Source organism: Sander vitreus, chromosome 14 (genome assembly GCF_031162955.1).
Source record: "Sander vitreus isolate 19-12246 chromosome 14, sanVit1, whole genome shotgun sequence".
Lineage (NCBI taxonomy): Eukaryota > Metazoa > Chordata > Actinopteri > Perciformes > Percidae > Sander > Sander vitreus.
The window spans coordinates 22,067,143-22,091,277 of record NC_135868.1 but is presented as its reverse complement, the minus strand read 5'-3'; the positions used below and the strand labels follow the sequence as shown (position 1 = coordinate 22,091,277).

The 24,135-nt window shown below is 40.3% G+C and overlaps 1 protein-coding gene across 1 annotated transcript in view; it reads left to right on the top strand.

The window, feature by feature from the left end:
- adcy2b (adenylate cyclase 2b (brain)) overlaps positions 1–24,135 on the top strand; it is a 47,886-nt gene that overhangs the window by 9,373 nt on the left and 14,378 nt on the right. The window contains exons 3-15 of the mRNA XM_078268460.1: positions 4,637–4,798; positions 5,800–5,949; positions 8,736–8,884; positions 10,234–10,345; positions 11,367–11,494; positions 12,305–12,463; positions 13,617–13,749; positions 17,963–18,139; positions 18,248–18,288; positions 18,418–18,498; positions 19,688–19,757; positions 20,052–20,149; positions 20,920–21,004. Coding sequence (XP_078124586.1) covers positions 4,637–4,798; positions 5,800–5,949; positions 8,736–8,884; positions 10,234–10,345; positions 11,367–11,494; positions 12,305–12,463; positions 13,617–13,749; positions 17,963–18,139; positions 18,248–18,288; positions 18,418–18,498; positions 19,688–19,757; positions 20,052–20,149; positions 20,920–21,004 — 1,545 coding nt within the window. The remainder of the gene's footprint in view (positions 1–4,636; positions 4,799–5,799; positions 5,950–8,735; positions 8,885–10,233; positions 10,346–11,366; positions 11,495–12,304; positions 12,464–13,616; positions 13,750–17,962; positions 18,140–18,247; positions 18,289–18,417; positions 18,499–19,687; positions 19,758–20,051; positions 20,150–20,919; positions 21,005–24,135) is intronic.

The window sequence follows — 24,135 nt, the reverse complement described above, 5'->3', positions numbered from 1 at the left end:
CAAATCTCAGAGAGCACAGATGAGATATATTTTGAATGTGCAAAAAGTTTTGAACATGAGCAGAAATCTTGCTCAAACACATCTGAAATATTACAGTCCAGGGGTTTATTAATCCATTAAAATGAATAGTGTGTCATTGAGGTGAATAATTGTCATGTGCACATTTAAGGAGGTTACTTCCTCAACAAAAGATGCAAAAGAGGAGGGAAGAGTAAATTATAGGCTACATGTATGGTGACTCAGATATAATTAGAGAAGTCGATCCAAAGAAGAATAAATAGTTGAAAGCAATACAGAATGCCTGAGAGCCTTATTGCAATATATTCCATTATGTTTTTATATTTTGAATTGTCCCCTATGTTTCCCTTTACATATTTCCAGCATAAATTGATTCAGAAAAAGGTAGAAATATAGGTGCATAGAAATTCACCTGAATGCAGGAAATGAAGTGTTTAATGTTCAAAATGTTCTGGGGGAGGACCCCCAGATCCCCCGCATCATAGGTCGTCACACAGATCTGGAAACAAAACCTTGGCCTTTGGGTTGCCAGGCCAGTTATGATTAGGCCAAATGTTGGTGACATCTAACTAACATCTTCAAACTGGGCAGCTAAAATGAATATACACTGGCTATTAACAAGCTGAGCAAGCCAATTGCTGTTTTGCATTGCATTCAGTTTATTTAAATGGGTCCGCGCTAAGCCCTGAACCTCCTCAAGTCCTGGAAACGCCCCTGACTGTAGCAGCACTGAACTTTTTAAATGTAACCTGTAAAACCACAAAACAAGGAAGCATGAAATGTTACTACTGGACATGCTAAACTTGCATGTTACATTAGAGCAGACGGATTACTGTTTAATCCGTAGGCTACCTTACATCTCAGCTCTAATATTTTTGGTCAAGGAGACAGCTAAAATAATAACAAGTCACCATCTAAACTCTGTCCTATATGGAGCATTGCTTTCACTAGACATCATGTTGGCATGTGGAGATCTTTAAGATTGGCAGGCCTGCCGTGTAGTCACGGTTGTGAAGTTATGATTGAACAATCATTGTTCAGGATAGGGGTTTAAATAGAAAAGGTCAAAAATTAACTAACCAAATTACTGTACCGGCAAAGACAATACATAAAAGAAATCACAGCAGTACTAACTTAAAGGCATATTCCAGATATTTATTGTGTGTGTGTGTGTGTGTGTGTGTGTGTGTGTGTGTGTGTGTGTGCAGTCGAGAGTGAAGAATTAATTTCATATGTGACAGGTGTTAATGAGGCCTGATGAGAGCTGGAGGTGAACAGATCAGCAGGCAGACACATTAGTTTTCAGTGCCAGACTCCTTCTTTCTCTGTCTCAGGAATCCTATTTTCTCAGTCTAGCGCCCTGTCCCCCCCTATTCATCACATCCCATTTTCTCTCCCCTGCTTCTCCACCTGCCTCCTCCTCTGCTGTTAAGACCCCCCTTCCCCCAACCCACCATGCCCAAATTTCCTCTCTCCCCTCTTTCTTTCCCTTCACTCCTTCCCACACTCCTCTGGGAGATATTTTTATCATCAGCCACCTGTGAGAGCATATTCATTCTGCATTATTAATCACTCTATTCTTCTCCCATGACTCTCCAACGTATACCCCTCTACAGAGATGGCAAAAGTACTCACTTCCCGTACTCAAGTAGAAGTACAGATACTTGTGTTAAAAAATACTCTAGTAGAAGTAGAAGTACTGATTTCAATTCTTTACTCAAGTAAAAGTAACAAAGTACAGGCTTGGAAATTGACTTAAAGTATAAAAGTAAAAGTAGCCTAGAATGTCTTGCTGCTTGTCTGCCGAATCTCTGGGATCTCTGTTTTCTTCATTTTCAATCATGTCGCCCTCTGTACTACTATTTGCTAATGTTATCACCATCAAGCCGCAATGATTTGGCGGCAATGAATGCTGCCGAATCTGTCGCGTCATCTTGTAGTGGTGCGTCAAATGCAACGTATATTCCCATCCAATTAGATTGAATTTGGAATTGATGACGCGAAAAATAATAACGGTAACTTCACTGAAATTATTTGAAACTAAAGTAACGAGCCAATTTTGTAAAATGTAAGGAGTAGAAAGTACCGATATGTGTTAAAATTGTATGGAGTAAAAGTAAAAAGTTGGCACAAAAATAAATAGTAAAGTATAAATATCTGAAAAATCTACTTGAGTACAGTAACAAAGTATTTGTACTTTGTTACTTCCCATCTCTGCCCCTCTATGTCTATCTCTCTAGATCTATCTATCTATCTATCTATCTATCTATGGAAAGACGGAATGACAGGAAAGGAAAGAAAGAAAGACAGGAAAAGAAAGAAAGGAAATAAATAAAAGAAAAGAAAGAACAAAATACAAAATGTAGGAGAGCAAAAATCCAGTGAAAAGAGAACAGCTGGATTTGCAGCCCGCTCAGTGGGTTGGATTGATTGTGATTACTGAGGGAACAGCATGTCTGGTGGAGAACACAGAGCTTATAACAGTGAAGGCCAGAGAGAGAGAGAGAGAGAGAGAGAGAGAGAGAGAGAGAGAGAGAGAGAGATTTGTTCTGCTTTATATATGTAAGGCGTCCTTGGGTTCCTTGAAAGGTGCTATATGCTCGCCTGCTCACCCTCATTCCGTACATATACAAATACATTTCTCCTCCACATACAGCACAAGCCATGTCTGCCACCATCTAGCTACACTGGTCTGGGCTTTATTCAATTTCTTTTCAGAAGGCAGATTGAACATAGCTCCTCAGAATCATGATACTGTGTGTGTGTGTGTGTGTGTGTGTGTGTGTGTGTGTGTGTGTGTGTGTGTGTGTGTGTGTGTGTGTGTGTGTGTGTGTGTGTGTGTGTGTAAGTAAGTATATGTTGGCACATATTCTTGCAAAAGACGAGGGCGCTTGCATCCAGAAATGCTGCCGAGCTCCTTGCGCTCATAAATGCTAAAGTGAGCAAAGAGCAAACATTTTTGATGTGGGTATTCAAGGATGCATATCTGTGCGCCTGTGTGTTTGTACGGAGGCAAATGAGCGTGTGCTGCTTTTGTCTGAAACACAGAGGAGGGTTGGGTATTCAGAACAAGAGAGTGCAAGAAAGTAATTGAAGAAGCTGAAGTGAGGTAATGGCTGCAGCTCCAATATCGAGGTGTTTAAGGGTTTATTAGGATTCAGGCCGGTGTGCCGTGGAGGTGATGTGTGTCGGCTGTCTGTGTGGCCGACAGAAGCAGGTGACGCACCTGAATTTGGACCGCCATTATCGATTCCCACAGCAACCCAAACCGACTGTATGTCACGCACTCCAACTGCCCTCTGTCCTACGTTTTTTTTTAGAGATGGAAGTTCAGTGTTCTATACAGGACCTTCAAAACGCTGCATCTGCTCCAACGTCATCGTCCTTCCCTGTTAGTTCCCCTAGCAACTGAAAGCCACACAAAACACCTCTCTGCTCTCTGTGTTCAGGTCTTCTTTTAGAAGGAACTCGGTCATCCAAACATTCACTTATATCCAATGTTCTAGTCATGTTTTTTGCTTGATAAAACACACAGTGTGGGAGTAATAATTAGCTTGTAACGCTTCACCAGGTAACCTGTCACTGCAAATAATGTTCATAATGTTGACGTCATAAACAATGTGAGTAGCATGTGAAGAGCTCTTCCCGGCTAGCACTTTCCTTTTTTTTTTTTTTAGCAAATGTGATTAGCTCCAAGCTGTCACTCTCAGTGGATTTGTGTTTGTAGACCGACTCTCTGAAGCTGAAAGACACAGGAAGACACAGAAAATAAACAGACAGGCAGGAAGGTCAAAGTTCATCTGGTGTCCCAGTTGAAACTGTGACCCGTTTGAGCTGGTTTTCCACCAAAGCATAACAGGAAGGGATGGACTGACAGCAGGGGAAGTGGGCAGGGACGAGGCGAAGGTTATGGCATGAGGTGTCGATGAGCAACACAGTAGGAACACACACATCTAACATGTGTGCACATGACACAGGAAAATGCATAAACACACACACACACACACACACACACACACACACACACACACACACACACTCCCAAAGTCAGAGCAGATGAGAGGTCAGAGTAATAGGCTTTGATGGAAACCTGGAAAGAGAGAAGACTAAATACAGTAAACAAGCAGAAAGCTCCATCTAAACATTTCCCACAGTACTGCAGTCTTTCATTCATTCCCATATTCAAGGAAATATTTGAGATGTCATTGTATTATACTTCAGTATCCAGTTGTTATTTGTAACGATGAGTGAGCAGCCCACTCATCTCTAAATAATTTATCATAAGATCAGCAGTTTAACGTTTAATATTTTTGTGAAGGCTGGGCAGCCCACTCAACTCTAATAAGTTGCACAAGATCGGTTGACCTGTGACGTTAATGGTAATTTCAGGGAATGCTGTCCACTATGCTAGTAGTTCTGTAAATCAGACAATGATCATCATAGCTGAAGCATGATGGTGTTGAATGTTTTTTTTGCTTACATATTTCTCTCAAGCAGCAGCTGAATAATTCAATGCACTCTGTTTACTTATATTTATAGAGCGAGGAAAAGTTACACAGTTGGAGAAAAGAATGTTTAGACAAATGTGCCCCTTTCCCTACTGTTTCCCTGTTTCCAGGTGTCCTTCTTCCTGTTCATCGTGTTTGTTGTCTACACCATGCTGCCCTTCTCCATGAGAGGGGCCATTATCGCCAGCGCCATCACCTGCTTCTCGCACACTGTCACCCTCAGCATCTGTCTGGCCTCCACCGTCACAGAACTGGAGCCTCTAGTCTGGCAGGTAAGACAGATAATTGTTCATGTAAAATGTAACTGTTGAAATCTACAATTTACTTCCAGCTTCCAGCTTCTGTGGCAGATGTGGCCGAGACAACGTTTCTGTGAGCTTCCTGTTTTGGTTTTCTGAAGGCCTAAATTAGTGCTGCGACCTGGTTAGTTTTTTGAAATCAAAATTGGTAAAGATGTTTTATTCATGCTTAAAAATGTGAGGGTACAACATTTTATTAAGGCCTGTGTGAACCTATCCTGTATCATCGTGACACAGCACATTCAGCAAAGCCTCCAGAGTCAAATGACCTGCCTTTTAATGAACTCAGGGAACAGCTCTTCAAACACTGGTTCTAAATGAACCTTCTGTTGATACAGTAGCACAAAAAAGTCTCACCACAAAACAGAAACCTCATAATGCTTTTTAATAACACACCAAACATCACAGCCCAATAAGACAAGTATAACATCTGTACATTTAAATTAAGATACAGAAATGTGCCAGATAACATAGAATTGATTTTGGATCACATGACATGCATGAGGCTGTAAACACACTGATAACACACGATCAGGATAGTCTCTCTCTCTCTCTCTCTCTCTCTCTCTCTCTCTCTCTCTCTCTCTCTCTCTCTCTCTCACACACACACACACACACACACACACACACACACACACACACACACACACACACACACACACACACACATACACAGTGGAAAAGCACAACAATAAAACATGCTCGGAGATGCTCATTGCCCTTGGATACAGCACTGAAGACCAACCAATTGACATGCAAGGCCAGATTTTAAAGAGCTTAAGGTTGACATAGTGGTGGAAAAGCGCCGTCAAAGTGGGCTCTGGCCTGGTTTTTACGAGCTAATAATGTAGGCTGAAGTGGAAGAAGGTAGACAGTGGGGAAATTACACATACAGGTATATCTGGAACATGCGTCACCTCCTGACATTATTTTAATGCCTTATTCTTTGTGTGTGTATGTGGTGTATGTGGCAGCTCTTAGCCAATGTGATCATCTTCAGCTGTGGCAACCTAGCCGGGGCGTATCACAAACACCTGATGGACCTGGCTCTCAAACAGACCTACCAAGACACCTGCAACTGCATCAAGTCCCCCATTAAGCTAGAGTTTGAGAAGCACCAACAGGTACACACACACACACACACACACACACACACACACACACACACACACACACACACACACACACAAAGATAGATTTGAGATGGATGTGTGATTAAACTCTGGTTTCTGGGAATGCATGTGACTCATTAAAGATGATGTTCCTGGTGCTAACATGTTTCAATACAAGACTACAACATTTTAATAAATAACAATCTATCTGATACTTTAGTTTAGTTACAACTATTCTTGACATCAACTCATTACTGTAATATCTCTGTATACTCAGTAGAACTACTTTTTTTTTTTTACATGTAGGAATGGCAATGTGTGTTGGTCCGTCGGTTCACCACTTTGGTCGAGAGTGAAATGTCCCAACAAATGTTGTGTTGCTTTGAAATTTGGTACAGACATTCACGTTCCATTCAGAACTAATTGTGATAGTTTTGGTGAACCACACATACTGGATAAGAGCCCAAATTAATTTCAAACTTCAAACTGCCAAAATATTTCAGTTTTGTCAGGGATGAAGAGTTGGTAAGTCAGTCATGTCTAAAAAGGCATTATGCAGTGTGACATTTGCTTGACATTAGCGTCTTTTCCGTGACATTAGCCATTTTCTCCGACCAGGGAAATGACATATAAAATGACACATTAATAAATGGGGTCCACTCATTAGGGACTAGCTAGGATTCTTTTTTTTAGAATTGAATCATTTGGTGTATTTCCTTGCTAATGGTAAAATACATAATTTATGATTAATATATTATTTTTAAATGTATGTTTATGTAGGAATATTACAAATATCAAAAATCATTTAAGTAATTTATGTATATGTACATGTTATATATGTAATTTATTCTACAGGTGGGCAGTACAAACATATACTACATAATAGTTCATTTTTATTTTTCATCTGAGTTCAGTTGTAAAAGGTGTATTACCACATGTCAGTTACACACTTTATGAATATTTATGTGTGCTTGTAGATGGTATTTGAACAGGAAATATATACCTTTAGCAATAATTTTCGTGTTGGATATGTTCACTGGCATAATGTTTCTGTGTAGACTGGGTAAACCCAGCCCGATCTGCCGGCGATTTGATTCCACCCTGCAGCTCAGGCTGGAAACCATGGATGTATTAAGGGAAGAAACCTGTACATTTTTCTATCCTGCTTCCGTTACAAATCTGCGGGGACCAATCACAAACTGGCTTATCCACCTGGCGCGCTATTGGCGGGTTTAACACGATGACAATAGAGAAGCGATGCCCAAGGGGGTAAGCGATCATCGGGAAAGCGTACCTCCTATGGGGAGATTCTGAGGCTAACAAGCCATCACCTTTTGTTAGCATTCAATTGACTCCCATTCATTTTGGCGTCACTTTGACAGCGAATAACTTTACATCTGAAGTGTACTCTATTTGTCCATTGTTTATTTCTTAAGAAACATGACTATGTATAAAAGGCTCCATTACCTTGTATCTGACGTAATGGCCCCGTAGCAGGCATTTTTGTAAAAATAGGCTAACGATTGTGTCATAACCACGCAACTTTCTGTCGCACAGTAGATACATTACCGTATAGTACAGGAGAAGCTCGCAGTCAGTCAGGGGGACGTGGAGGCATACAGTCGAGGGAGAAGCCCATAGAGAGTTTTCTCTGAAAACGGAACAGAAACTTGCCCTGGAATAATTCCTACAAAAGAAGGATGTGTTTGCTTTACTACCAACCGGCTTTGGTAAATTCTTCTGGTGGCCAAAAGAATGGAGCTCAGCTCAAACCCCATTTGTGTGTGTGTGTGTGTGTGTGTGTGTGTGTGTGTGTGTGTGTGTGTGTGTGTGTGTGTAAAGTACATCACCTGGATCGTTGGTCTGATTGGTTGAAGGACTATCCAATTGCGTACAGTCATTTGAACTATGCCTGTTGATCACGCCTCTTGTGCAGTAGAAAATACAGAGCAGACTCCCCAGACTTTCTGTGCACTTGCACCAGTCTATGCATTTGTGTGTGTGTGTGTGTGTGTGTGTGTGTGTGTGTGTGTGTGTGTGTGTGAAATGCCAGTGTAAAATTAAACAATGCCAAATCTTATTCAATAGCTAAATACAGATCACTTTAATTTATTAATCAAACACATGATTAATGAAGCTACAATCTCTTCAGGCTATTATATCCCCTCTGCATGCTCACAGTAAAGTGTTAATATTGCTTCAGTACTGAATAAATAAATAAGTGCAAGTGGTGTGGATTTCTATTTTTAGTGCATTCCCCCCCTCTCTCGCTACTTAATTTGCTGCTGTGTTTTAGGAAATGAGCCCGTGGTGTGTGAACAATGTAATGACCCTCTCTGCTGTGAGCCGCATTTATGAGTCACACCCCCTCAGGCAGCTATACACACACACACACACACACACACACACACACACACACACACACACACGCACGCCTAAACACTCACGCACGCTCAAAATCACCCTCAAACAATCCTCCATCCGATGTGGATGATGCTAAATTAAAGCAAAAACACACAACTGCCATGGTTATACAACAGCTGAGCTATGAATGATGGATCTTGCATCTCATCGCAATGTCTCTTCCTCAATCTCACTTTTGTACTTGACTTAAGCTTCCTGTGCTTATTGCTGACCAATTAGCCCCAATGAACCATAATTTAGGAAATGTATAAATCTATTTAGGAGGTTAAATATTATCTGTGGACGACAACCGCTATATTTATATGTACATATGTACTCAAGTGGCTTTCATCCCTACCCATCCCATTCCTACCTTCCCCTCTCTCTGTCCTCAGGAGCGTTTACTGTTATCCTTACTGCCAGCTCATATAGCCAGAGTGATGAAAGCCGAGATAATCCAGAGGCTGCAGGGACCCAACTTTGGTCGAACTGAGAGCACCAACAACTTCCACAACCTCTATGTGCAGCGGCACACCAATGTCAGGTAAGATTCCTTCTCCATTATCTGTGCCTCCACATAATAAATGTTATTATTTTCTGCTCCCCTATACCATCCTGTCCGCCCCTTCATCACTGCTCATCCCTCGTCTTCTTTTGTCCTCCCCTGTCTATGTGCGCTCACATTTGGATTGCTTCTTTATGGGCTTCTCTCATCCTCTATCATCTCCGTTTAATTCTCCTCTCTTCTCTTCTTTTCTTTTTCGCCATCTTCTCTTCATCCCCACAATGGCCAAATTCAATTGAGAGTTAATCTGCTTCCATTGTACTCTAAGGTCACTCCGTTCTTGATGACGCCATCCTCTATACTGTGGAGGTTCATAGAAACAAATCCAGGCTGGCTATAAGAGCCTCTTCATAAAATGTAGTTTTCCGTCTTACTGGAGCCTTAATAGTAAATTAAACAATATCAGCGTCCTTTTTAAGAGGGCCTCAGATGGATGTATGCACGTCTGCGTGCTTGTGTGCGTGCATGAGGGTGTGTGGGTGTATGTGTGTAGGTGCATGTGTGCGCTCATGTTGATCTGCCTATCATCCTTCCAATAATAACAGATTTTCACATTGTAAGGCTCAGTGAAGAGGGCAATCTTCCAGAACAAAGAACTGACACCCAAGGACATGTGGCCGTGTGATTCTGCTGGGATCCTCCTACACTAGGCAGTTAGTGGAGAACCAATGCAGCCACTATCCTGTCCACAGCTTTAATAATTGCTTGTTGGTTACATTGTGTTTTTCTTTTGCTTATTGAAAGATCATTCAGTCTCTTTGGGAAATCGTCAATACTTTTGCAGACTTGTCATATTTTGGAGCTGGAGGCATAATGTATAAAGTGCTGTTTGTTTTGTATATTAAAGAAAAAGAAATCGAATGTACATGTAAAATATTAATAGGTAAGGAAGTGCACAATATTAGCATGATGGAAAAAAACAGCTTAGCTGCATAATCCAGAGAAGTTAGCTGCACTCTGGATATAGAAACCAGCACAATACAGTATGTGTCTTGCATTATTTCTTTTTATTGTATTGGAAACCTGAGCAAAAACAAATGTGTTTCTTCATTCAAACCTGTTAGATTAGCACGATAAAAGTGCTCACAAACTCAGTGGGTTAATTCATTAATTTACAAGTTAATTCAAAGCAAGTGCAACAGTGTTCTATATCCATGTTACTCTATTAATAAAATGGCCCCCAAAGATGAAAAATTGTATCCCTGTCCTCATACAGTACAACGAAAAACTTGGTATGCAGTGAATTGTGTGCTATTTGACTGGTTGTTATTCAGTATTTCAATATTAACCCTGGTATTTGTTGTTGTTGTTGTTCTGGTTTTGTGCAGCATATTGTATGCCGACATTGTGGGCTTCACTAGGCTGGCCAGTGACTGCTCCCCAGGTGAACTTGTGCATATGCTGAATGAACTTTTTGGCAAGTTTGACCAGATTGCAAAGGTAATTCAAGACAAGCCCATCTTCATTTATGTATCATGTCATACACAATGACACTGTGTGCTTCAGATGAAGAAAAAAAATCATTGCAGAAATGGATGAAACGGTAGAAAAGAACAGTATCATATCTCCTAAAACACACATATGCATACACTGTAAGAGGATCCTGTAAAAAAGTAATTTGGGTTAGAGAGGGAGACAAGATGCCATTTAAACTATGATAAGTAAACCACTAATTGCCATGTAAACCATGAAAAGCATGTGTCACATATTCCTTAATTTCTAAAGCCTCAATGACTCAACCCAATAGCAATCAACCCACACTATCTTAAATTGCAGTATGGCTTTTTTGACCAAGAATTAATTTTGGATTTGATTTTATTTTGGATGTTTAAGACATAAAATAATGTGCTTTTGGTTCACAAATTAGGTTACCTGCCTATAACAGTTGACCTAAATTGAATAGTGTGCACAAATTCGTGAATTACGCAACAACCAAGAAGAGAGAGCAGGATTTGTCTTGTGCTGTCAATCCGAAGAAGCACGGCCTTGAAATTAATGTTTTCTCTGTCCTGCGGCCAGCGTCGGCCTCCATACCGTACCTTCCAAGAGCACTGTGCATGTTAACAGCTGCAGGTTGCAGCAGTGTGGGCTGGTCAAAGTGTATCTGGCGGTCTCATGGGTACTCTGTTATACGGGTCTAAACAGTTGAGTCACGCTCTCTCAACTTTCTGTCCTCGCCGTTATATAAACCCGATCCAACGATGAGCTGTTACACATCCCACATGTGGAGTGAGAGCTAATGTGTTATGTGTGTGGGTGTATGATTTTGGGCTTGATGGATGTAACCGTGTGTGTGTGAGGGTTGTGTGGAGGTGAGAAAGAGCACGAGAAGCATAATTTTATAAATGAAATAGTTAATTGTGACTAAAGATATTGATACTTTTGGACAGATTATGGAGTGTGATGATAAATGTACACTGCTTCCTGTACCACTTTAACCCCCTCTTTACCTCTCTTTAAGGAAAACGAGTGTATGCGAATCAAGATCCTGGGAGATTGTTACTACTGTGTGTCCGGTCTGCCTGAGTCACTGCCCCACCACGCCAGGAACTGCGTGAAGATGGGCTTGGATATGTGTGAGGCCATCAAGTAAAATACCAGATCTCTTCCAGATCTCTCTCTCTCTCTCTCTCTCTCTCTCTCTCTCTCTCTCTCTCTCTCTCTCACACGCACGCACACAAACAGAAACACAAACAAGCACGCCTGTCAAACAGATTGAGCAGAAGGAATGCCAGACTCGATTACAGCTCTTTTTGAACTCTATAGTAAACACATTATGAATTCAATATGATAAGCCTCACAACTGGATCAAATTAAAGATGCCATGTCGTCCACCTCTGACATGATTTTCAGTATTTTTTTCAGAATTTTCATATTTCAGTGCTGTTTTCAGTGCTGGATTTTCTACCCTGACTAGAATTAAATTCCAGAGGAAACACTGACTCATGTTGACATATGTCACAAAATACAATATTGGTTACTGGCAACATTGGCGGTAGTAGTGGTGGTCTATAAATGACTAGTCTCCACAGTGCTGTGTCAGCGCTGGAGTATGGTTTGGTCTAAAATGTGTCTTTTGTTGGGGTAGTCTAACAACTACTTTAAACCAATCACAATCGGCTTGGCCAGTGCTAATCCCCGGAGGCAGCGCCGGTGCCCTTGCAAAACAGTCCAGATGTCAGGCTTTATCCTAGCACTTCACACCTTATACGTTTGAGCTTCAGAGGTGTATTTATGAACTCTGGACAGGTCCAGACTAGCAGTTTCCTCCTGCATCCAGTCTTTATACTATGCTATGCTATGCTAACCACGTCCTCATCTCAAAAAAGCGAATACGCACATTTGACACTTTAGCGAACTGCTTCTTTAAAGATTAATTCTGCTCCGCACTCTCCACAGGAAGGTCCGAGATGCCACTAGAGTCGATATCAACATGCGTGTTGGTGTTCATTCTGGGAATGTCCTGTGTGGTGTGATTGGCCTCCGCAAGTGGCAGTATGATGTGTGGTCACATGACGTAACGCTAGCCAATCATATGGAGGCAGGAGGTGTGCCAGGGTAAGATATAACCAATACTTCAAATAATGTTTCACTTGAGCGATGTATGTTTCACTCGCTGGTTCTGCTGTGCTGCTTTGCAAATCCACAACCACAAATTAGAGTGTGGTTGGAATATATATTACTACTATAGGCATGTACCTGCAAGGTTGCCCGTTTCAGTTTGTAAAGCAGACAGGGAGCCTTGGGATTTGACTAACACTTCCTGCTCTCTCAGTGATTAACGTTGAGTTGCACTTAGCATTCCATGTGGCCTAAAGTAGAAGTGAGCTAGTCCCAGAGGCCAGCAGTGCACAGGTACTATTATCTTGAGTTTCAGAGTGGAGCTAGTGTTTCAAAGAGGCTGTTTTAGAGGCTTTTCACTCTGGAAAGAATAACACTCAATGCTTGCTTTTTTGCTCGTTTCTTTTCGTCAGCATGAAATATCATAGATCGGCCAGGCCAACCTAAAAAATATTCATATCAGTATTAGTGTTCTAAAATCAGTGTTGGCTGAGCCACAGTAAACCACCCCCTCAAATCCAAATATGAAGATACACCTGAGGGAACAACATATTGATGTGTTGCAGCAGCACCAAGAACAAGCACAATCAACACCCAGCTGAAAGCATTTCTATTTAATTCTACTGTATGAATAATGTTCCTTCTTACCCCATTGTTAAGTTTTACATCAGGAAATGCACATGTTTACAGACTGACATGGAACATTGGATATATGTCTGTTCTAACTCTACCCTGTTATAAACATTTTAGTCAATTATAGCCACCTCATTTGACCAATCAGCTCTTCATTTATTATGTGGGCATTAGCTCTGCCATCCTAGCACTGTAACAAGCATGGGTAAATTGGCTGGCAGTTATGTGTATGCTACACAGAAAATCAGCTCTCCAGTGGCACCACGTTGTCTCACTGGACTGCTAATGGTTTTATCCGCTGTTATGCCTGCTGAAAGATGAAAAACATATTCCCATCTCTCCATCCCTCTCAGTTTGCAAGGGTAACAAACATAGCTGAAAAGGGGGTATTGCAGGTTAGTGTACTTATAAAGCTGGAAAGTTAATCATATGTTTGAGAGAGCTGTTAATGGCACAATGACGCAAGCTCTTAACCTCTCATCATCTGTCCTTTTATCCCTTCCTGTCTCATCTCCAGAAGGGTCCACATCTCGTCAGTGACGTTGGAGCATTTAAAGGGCTCGTATAAGGTGGAGCCTGGAGACGGACAGAGCCGAGACTCCTACCTGAAAGAACATGGAGTGGTGACCTATCTGGTCATCAACCCCAAGGTTAGATACCATAACCAACATTGTTTTAAACATTCACACAAAGTCAGAAAGCAAAGAGTGTACTCTTAAACAAGGAAGAGCAGAGGATGTAGCCAATTATTACTTGGAGAGTGATTTCTAGTCTACATGTACTGTATACTGTAAAATGTTATTGCTATTATTATATTCATACACATTAGCGTAATAGCTCTACAATAAGTCCTAACTTTATATGACGTTCAGTTTTTGTTCCAGCATTGTTGAAAAGCTGTTTATTCGACTCTGTGGGGATTCTGGTGATTGATGGTGATAAGGTCTTCCTGTTAAAATGCCCAACCACTGACCCTAACCCTGGCAAAAAGCAATTACTTCACAGACAATATACTACATATTAATTCTGTCCATAGAAAACCATGTATCTCCAAATTTGCTGCTTTTGAATTTTTTTGAATGTTTCAGATTAACTGTAGGTTCTTGAAGTGAACTTTTTGAGCTAAATAAACTGTTCAAAAACCCAGTGGCTTAGCTGAAAAAAGTGTGGTCAAAAAGCTGAAAGCAAGAATATTTATCTTAGTTCATGAAAAGTTGATGTTTTGGAGATGCATGGTTTGAAGATATATTCACTCTAACATATCACTATGACATATACAGTATCCTGTATATGTCATCATTTATGATCCAGTTTGAATATTTACATGCAGTAGTTGTCAGTTTGCATGCTACTTATAGTATGTGTGTTTTGTGTTATGACTTGGGTTTTCATGTCAGTTATAGTACAAAGTAGATATAATGAGCTAGAATGCAAAAATACTGCCACACTGCTTTACAAACATTTGGAAGTGCAGGCCAGGTTACACATAAAATCCCACGCCACCTTCTCATCCAGCCAAGAGGACAGCAAGCAGCTAAACAATATGACAATATAGGAAAATAATACTAGTGTGCAGTGAACCAAAGACACTATTATCAAATGAACAACATCTCTGCAAGTGTTCAGTCAGTCACTTTACTGAGAGGAGATGATGTTTGAAGTGAAGTCCCTTCAGAGACATAGTGCAGCGCCTCCTGTCAAACCAGGACATAAAGGGCTGGCTAAGGACATTTAAGATCTGCCTCTTCTGTGAACTTTCTGCTGAGAATATCTCTATATAGAATATGTTGTTGGCATCCAGTCTGTGCTCAATGTTTTTGGCTTGGCAAACGAAAAAAAAAAAACGCGCTTAGCAGTCCTCTGCCTTTCTAATCCCTCCATAACTCGGCCAAGATGCACCCACCCCCTTAAATATGTGCACTAAGGCCTTCCTTTTTTCTCCTTCAGGCATCCTGTGTTCATTGTCTGCTTGCTTCATAGACATCAAGGTTCTTCTGAGTGGTAGCTCTTTTCTGAAGAATTAAGGACTTTATGCTTTCTAGTGCATCTTTTGGAAATGCCACCAGTGACACAAAACGCATCGGTGTCTTTTCAGCATTGATTCCTCCCTAGCTTGTTCTTTTCATCTTCTGATTCCTCTCACAAAGAGCTTGACCAAGCATTGGTAGCTTTCCCTTAAAGTCATCACATCACTTTAAACACCCTCCCAGTTCTTAGAGTGAAGAATATTGCATTTTCTGTGTAAGAAATATGTTATTTTATCACGCAGGAGTATCAGATGTTCACTGTTCCCATAGCCTTCATTGATGTTGTGAATATTATCTATAACAAGGTTGGATAAAGAAGAAGTCATCTTTCTGTGTGTCCAACAAACATTAACATATTTTAACACAGTTGTTGTAATTCCATCGGCTGTGTTTCCGTTTTAAACAAGAGGTTATTTTGGCAATCATACAAGCTGCATGTTGTCAGCTGCCTTTTTAAAAGCACTCTCTCTGTTCTATGCAGTATATTAGTGCATCTCATGAGAGATTGGCACTCACCCTGTTTGCATGTGTTCAGCTTTTTTCTGGTATCGCATTGAAGAATGCAGTGTGGCAACAATGGAGTAGAGGGACCTAATTTACTTTTGCTTCATGCAGCCCTACAGTAATCAAGTAAACCAGCAGTTTTAGGCCTAACCTGAGTCTCTGGGTATTTAAATTGTCTTCTTACAACGTAACAGTTTGACCTTACAGGATGCCTCTACAACACAGACAATATGCTACTCTCTATCCTTTACTGTAATGGAGATATTCTTTCAATTTTCAGTATATCAGTATCAGATATTAAAAAAAGGCTGTGGGTGCTCCGTGACATTTTCAAGAAGCAAATATGGAGTATGGATCACAGGAGGTGTCATCCCCACTGTCATTGTCATTGATTGTTACTGTCAGATCTGTTCAGTACACCCGCAGGAAATGAATACCGCCATTATGGACAGCGTCTTTTTTCATTTTTTATAGACTGATGTGCCATGCTTGGTCAGTCACAATGCCTGTCTCTATGAGCAATTTAAAATGAATAAAGGAACATCGTCTGACTAATCCTCCTAGATTTTACCTATTTCATTTTGGCAAAAACACGTGTACTTTCACTGCTGTATGGCTCTATGCCGGGCAATGATTCTGTCAACAGTAAAATGGTGTGGTGTTGGTAAGAGAGACACACACGTGCCAAAATAAGAGGAGAGCTGCATCATTCTCTAAAATGGTTTGAAGTAGCTCAAAACATTGACAGGCAGGACACATAAGTCAAGAGTTGCCAATGTAACACTGTTCCCAAAGTACCTAGTGCTTTTTACTTTAGCATGGACTGCTGTTGCAATATTTATTTATTTCTACTCTTAGAACATCAGCTTGGTCAGAAATGAAGGTTTGTGCATGTGGTCCCAGAAACACAATGTATGTTTTACTCCAAACGATAATTTTAAAAATGTTAACAGCTAGTGTTTTTCAACTTCTGTGAGGTTGACTTTTTGGAAAACTATACTTTTTGGTAGAGTACATTGCAGGACATAGTATTTTGAAGATAAATGCAAACTCAGATTGTATAATAATATTGATAATAATGATACACTTTATGAAGCACTTTTCATACAAGAGATGTAGCTCAAAGTGCTTTGCAATAAAAAAAAAAAATGCAACACATTAAAACAAGGGCAGACAGACAATAAAGTTAGACACTAAAGTAGATTTAGTAGATGATAAAAAATGTAAGTAAAAGTAAAAACCGAGACTATTAAGAATAACAGTAAAAAGGAAAGAATTAGTAGAAAATAAGAAGAATGACATCAATTGAAAGCCAAGTTAAAAAAATAAAAATGTCAACAGAGCCATGTAGCTTTTGGTAGCGTATTCCAATTGTATGACATTGACATCGTGCATTGTTAACTTTAATTCAGTTGAATGCACCTCAGTTTACCTACTGTACATTAATCACAATGATCATTATTTGCATGACATGAATTAACTGAACATGTTTTAAAAGGGTTCACAATGAGAGGAAATGATCGCAGTGTTAAATTGTTCAGGTATCAACATGGGTTACACAAGTGTTAAAGCGAAGTTATGCAACTTTTGAACATAAAATTGTCTGTGTGTAAATTGGAATTTATAAGCAGTAAAACACACCCTTGCTCAGTTTAATACACTCAGCCAACTTCAGATAGATTTAGACAGTGTTGTGACCAAGTCATCTTAGCTTGAGTCCCAATAAGTCTAAAGTCATTGGTCTAAGTCTCAAGCAAGTCTTGAGTTATTTATTTTTGGGCAAGTCGCAGGTTATGTCAAGTCAAGTTTAGTCCTTAGTTAAGGCAAGTCAAGTCACTTTTTTTCATCACTAATAGAGTGTTTGGTAGATCTTTTCAACATTTATTGAAACAGCACATTCAAATAACCATCCATGGAAATCTAACATATGCAAACACACTTCATCATTGAATGAACTGAAAATACTTTTAAAACAACATTAAAAACATTAAAACTTATGAATACATGCAAGTCGTCCGAGTCATCATGCCTCAAGTTGCCTCTCAAGTCATTCATTTTTTGTCAAGTCAAGTGACTCGAGTCGACTCGAGTCCAAGTCATCAAGTCTCATGTCCATATCTCTGGATTTAGGTAAATCAGACTTTATGAAGCGAGTCCACTACGCTACGCTATGCTACCTTATCACATAATTGTTAAATGTGACCACGGGGGTCACTGTTTCAGCAAACGTTACATAATCTGACTCTGTTGGTTCCGTGTCATTCAACTCACAACAAAGTCACTAATGTCAGTCATCATCTGTGTCCTTCCCTGTCCCTGTTGGTTTTCCCAGACTGAGAGGCACAGCCCTCTGTTGGCTGTGCGCTCTCGTCCCTCTCTGGACGGTGGGAAGATGAGGGCGTCTGTCAGAATGACCCGATACCTGGAGTCCTGGGGTGCTGCCAAGCCCTTCGCCAACCTCCACCATCGAGACAGCATGACCACAGACAATGGCAAGATCAACACAACTGTAAGTAGTACAATGCAGTGCTCTCTGTCTTTCATACATACACACACAACTTCCCACACAGCTGCAGATATCAGTCATTAATAGGTTAACGTCTGATTCCTGTTTCAGGACGTTCCAATGGGGCAGTACCACTTCCAGAGACGAGAAAGGTGAGCTAGGAGCAATACTGCGTGTATAATCTTGACACATTGCTCTGTCTTTACATTTCATCACACATATGGGAGCACCTTTATTATGTCTCCATGTTTGAATCTGTCCTTCCTTCCCTTCTACCCCAGGTCCAAATCTCAAAGGAGGAGGTTTGAGGAGGAACTCAATGAGCGAATGATACGCACCATCGATGGCATCAACTCGCAGAAGTAAGCATCCTGTCTGCTGCACAGCTCATATCTGCATCACTCTTCACAATTGCAGGTCATGCACAGTCACTTCAGATAAAGGTCCTCCCAGTACTAAGTAGTGGAAACATTAAAGTGCCCATATTATGAAAAAAACACTTTTTCTGGGGTTTGGGGTGCTATTTTGTGTCTCTGGTGCTTCCATACGCATATAAAAACCCATCCATGCTGTTTTGAGTGAGATACGGTTTCTGAATGTGTTCTGCCTTCAGTCTCCGGGTGAGCTGTTCAAAATCTGCACGGCTTTGTACATCACTAGCCGAAACAAGGGGCCTAGGGGGCTAACCGTTAGCATGCTAACCATTCTCAATGGCAAAACACTGCTACAATACACACAAATTCACCCTAATCTACAAAATAAATTGTATAGAACTACTTACATGTCCCTGTTCTGCAGGTATTCCACACAAAGTTGGAAGTGCGCCCTCATTTAGAAGAAGTCTCCCAGCTGATCCTGCCTTGTACAGGCCGAAGTTGCACAAACACCTAACTAGCTCATCCAATCCTTACTTAGCTACTGAGCATGTGCGACTGACAACAAAGATGTTACAGAAGTTGTGAGGTCTCACTCTGTAACTAAAACAGAGACCTGACACAGGGTGAAAAGAGGTTCTGCAGAAATGTGCAGTACAGCAAAAATATGGTGTTTTTTGAAAATTAAACCATGTAAACCTATTCTGATGCAATCTCAAATTACAATTATGAACCTGAAAATGAGCATAATATGGCCACTTTAAATCAGCATCTACACTGAGAAGAAGAATCTTTAGGAGTTATTTGATTATGGTACTGAAGTTATTATATACTGAACTATAATAAATATAAAAAGTCAGTCTAAGAACATATGTTTATATGTATTATCCTTTATTTTGTTATACGTGAAACAAGAAAAAGTGTTTGGGTTGGCTTTATTCACTGAAAACAATTATGTCTTTGCCATTATCATAGAATCGTAGCTATTTTAAAATTGTAATAAATATAAGTATTAAAGACTAAAAACGGTACTGCTCATGTTCAACTCATACTTTAGTATTTGGCTCATTGCAGCACCGTGAAGAGTTACAGAATAGTTTTCAGATAGCACATAACGCCACCCAGAGCCTGGTCCCTCTGCACTGTCTGAAACCGTCTGATTTGCTTGTGTCTCCAGACAGTGGCTGAAGTCTGAGGACATCCAGAGGATCTCATTGTTTTTCCACAACAAAGCTCTGGAGAAAGAGGTAGGCGAAGTGCATACAAAACACCTGACAGTATTGTTCAGTGGTGTTCAGTTGTCAGTGAAACACAAGTCTGTAGGAGGCTGTACAACCCTTATAGGACATAGATTGTCCACACGACAACTCTGTCCTTACATTCCTATATTCTTTTCATCATTTATGTTCATTCCACATAGAAGTCTGGTATATTTTCATATTGTGTACTTTGCCTTAGCATGTTTTACTGCTGCTATGTTGCACATCCTCATAACGTTGTACCCAGTTGTTTTTTTTCTTTTCTTTGCCTTCTCTCAACAGTACAGATCCACAACATTGCCAGCCTTCAAGTATTACATCACCTGCGCCTGTCTCATATTCTGCTGTATATTTATAGTGCAGGTCCTCGTCTTACCCAAGTAAGTATGCACCCCTTCACAGGATTTTACAATGCACAGTCCCCTTGGCATCAGCCAACTCCAGCTGTGGCAGCTGGTTGATGTGAAAAAAAGCCATTTGGCACCTGCTGTCTCATCAACAGGACCACACTGAAATTAAAAAAAGGGAGTAGGCCAAGAGGCAGAATGCTAAAAAGAAGATCAAATGAGAGGGCAACATGTCTGGTAGTTATTAAAGATCAGGTGAAATCAAAGTCTGTTGTAACTTTAATGGGAGAAGAGAAATTCACAGTCATGCTAATGTACTGCCTCTGAGGGCCAAAGGTATAATTCAGCATCTAAGTGGTCATTGATTGTTCAATTCACCTTTCCCTCACTCTCTTTATCTTGGCTCCGTGTGTCGCAGCATCACTCCGCACATTTATACGTGACATCATCTGTTTTATGGCAGGGAGCCCTAAATCAGCCATATTGAGTTCCTCCAGAGAAAATGTGATACACAAGCATAACTGCATTACGAAGCACATACGGTATGCTACTGTACCATCCACAGTTCTGCTTACTCAGTGTAAATGGATTGCAGCTCTGACATAGAATACATTAGAACCTGCACTACATTTATTGCCCTGGACGGCACTGCAGAGGGCCGAGAGGTGCCAAGAGGGTTTAGGGTAATGTGTGTGTGTGTGTGTGTGTGTGTGTGTGTGTGTGTGTGTGTGTGTGTGTGTGTGTGTGTGTGTGTGTGTGTGTGTGTGTGTGTGTGTGTGTGTGTGTGTGTGTGTGTGCTGCAGAACTGCTGTGCTGGGGATCTCCTTTGGTCTGGCATTCCTGCTGTTGGCTTTGATCCTGCTTCTATGCTTCGCTGGTCACATTCTGGTGGGTTTGCATGGATTTATTAGTTAACACACACACACACACACACACACACACACACACACACACACGCACACATACGCTACATACACACACACACACACACACACACACTACACATAAACAAACAATTTGGAAAGTACCTTCATTCAAGTCCTGTTTGTTTTCTATATGCTAATAATTTTACCTACAGGTTGACATCATTAACCTTAACACTTTAAAATGTTTTTTTGTAGAATTGCCTGCAACTTAATTACTTATGCACCAGAATATTTGTGTCTGAAGACAATTGCCATGCAAAATGTCTGACTTTCAATCTTCTAGTAAATGACTTAGAATTCTCTACAAATCTCGTCTATTTCATTGAGAATGAACGTGGCAATCACCACCAGTAAGCAGTTCACAAGATAAGCTCTGGTGTTGTACAACACTGACTTTTCATAACTGATTCAGTCATTAATGAAAGTTTTACTTTCAATTTTAAAGCTACTGTGAAAACAAAGAAACGGTTGAATTCCCTATTTTTGCATTGCATATCTAATCTTGTATTTCTTTCTTTTTGTTTGTATTCTCTGGATTTACACTTACATTGTTTGTCTCATTTTAAGGGTGTTTTAATCAATTAGTGATGTGGTAATTGCTTAAGCTGTTTGACGTAAAAACGTTTCTTCATGTCAGAGTCAATACTTCCCTTCTACACACTCTTTAAAAACAAAACTTTTTAATCCAAGAACCATTTTAAATTTAAAGATGTAACTGATTCTTCTATAACAGCTACACAATTCAACAGTGACATGTCCTATAGGGGCCCAGTTGTCTCCTGTATTTTGCTGACCAGATGTTTCCAACAGCATTATGCTGCAACTGTTGGAACTTTTATCAGCTGCATGCAGCCATTCTATACAAGGTGTATATGAGCTGATCTACCCTTTGTTCTCCTTCATGAAATAGTTAATTCATTAAGTCTCTGCTGTTGTTTGTTATCAAGCATAAGTGCATATTTGGGGTTATTTAGTGTTATTTACAAGCTGCTGCAGCTACCTGTCACAAGTATTTTATGGACAATCAATAAATGATGTCAACCCTAAGAGCCTATTTTATCTATTTCCCTTCCTCTTGCTTCTTAAGAGAGTATGATCATGCAGTAAGTGGGTCACTTAATTAATATAATATAAATAATAATTAATGGGGGGGTTATCAATAACGTTGGGTCTGCCCTGACCCAGACACTGCTTCAACAAGAACAGACCATCAATTTAACACTCAACGTGTTCTCAGTAAAAGCTGTTGTGGTTCATCGGTGAAAGAGCCCACAGTTGACTAGGGGCATGTCTAACATAATCTGTGTGTGTGTATGTGTGTGTGTGTGTGTGTGTGTGTGTGTGTGTGTGTGTGTGTGTGTGTGTGTGTGTGTGTGTGTGTGTGTGTGTGTGTGCGTGCTTGTTTAACTATATTCGTGGAGTTCAAAAACCGGGAGCCCAGTATACTTGTGGGGTCCCGACAGCTTTGTGGGGCCAAAATGTTGGACCCCACAACTTTAAAGGGCTGTTTGAGGGTTAAGACTTGGTTTTAGGATTAGGGTTAGAATTAGGTTATGGTTATGGTGAGGGTAAGGGTTAAGGTTAGGCATTTAGTTGTGATGGTTAAGGTTAGGGTAAGGGGCTAGGGAATGCATTATGTCAATGACGGGTCCCCACAAAGATAGTGCCACAAACCTGTGTGTGTGTGTGTGTGTGTGTGTGTGTGTGTGTGTGTGTGTGTGTGTGTGTGTGTGCGTGCGCGCGCCTAACATCCATCCATTACTTTTTAAAGTGGCATATTAGTTAAACAACATGCTCTGTTCATTTGTGAAAGAGAGCATTACACGGTTATTGTGATCAAACACGTTTCTTGGGAAATGTCTCTTTAAGTAAAATGAGCTAAGCTGTTGCTAAGAAGAAAGCAAAACCGTAACCACTGGACAAATCTGTTACACCTAAAGAAAGAAAGAAAAACAACACACAGTCTCTGTTTAACGGCAGTAGGGAAGGAAACATCATTTTGGCAAACAAGTGTTCAGTGTTCATTTTTGTTCTCAGCGGACTACTCTAATGTCACAAAACCAAAGACTCAATCCAAGTGTGAGAGCCCTGTTAGAGCTCTTATTGAAGTATGAACATACTGTCCTGAAAGAAGAGAAAACTGTCACACTAATATATAGTTGATAATAATTTAAAAGAGGAACAGGAAGGGACACGATATTAAGGATTAGACTCTAATAAAAGAAAGATGTGTTTCAGTCAAAACTCTTAAGTAAAAACAACAACGTTTTTTCAACTAAACATAATTTCACTTCTCCAGTTGCCATGAATTCAGCCTCTCCTTTTCTTTCACATGAATTAATTTCCCTATGCAGCTGTGTGCATTAGATAACACTGATAAACAGATATTTCCCTTCTCTAGTTGATTGCAAATGAAGCTCATCCATGTTTTACATGTAAAGTATGAAGAGGAAGAATAAGAGGTTACACTATGAGTTGTATAGGTATATTAGCCGTCGCCCGGAGTCATTATCTTTTTTCGGGCTGTCCTTCCAATCCGTCCGTCCCATTCTCATGAACGTGATATCTCAGGAACCCCTGGAGGGAATTTCTTCACATTTGGCACAGACTTCCACCTGGACTCAAGGATGAGGATTAGGACTTGGTACACACAGTCACTTTGACCTTACATAACATATTTTTGGCCATAACTCAAGAATTCATATGATAATTATGACAAAATGTCACACAAATGTCTAATAGGATAGAATGATGAAGTGATGATATTTTATACCCTAAAGGTCACCTTTGTGACATCATAATATTCTGCAAAAAATGCTTTTCAGGCCATTATTCTACTCCGTAACTCAGAATCAAAAGGGGAGACATTTGGTCGGATACTGAATTGGTGACACTAATCTTGAAACTGAGGTGATTGTACAGATCTTGTGTGCTGCCAGGTTGAAGATGTATGTGAATGTTGCCAAAACTTACACTTAATACCGCTATCAAATTCTTTACTTCATATATTATATGAGTCTGGACAGACATGGATGTAAACTGCAACTTGACTGGTTGGTGGAGGCAGTTTGTTCAGCAGAGGGGAGTGCTTTG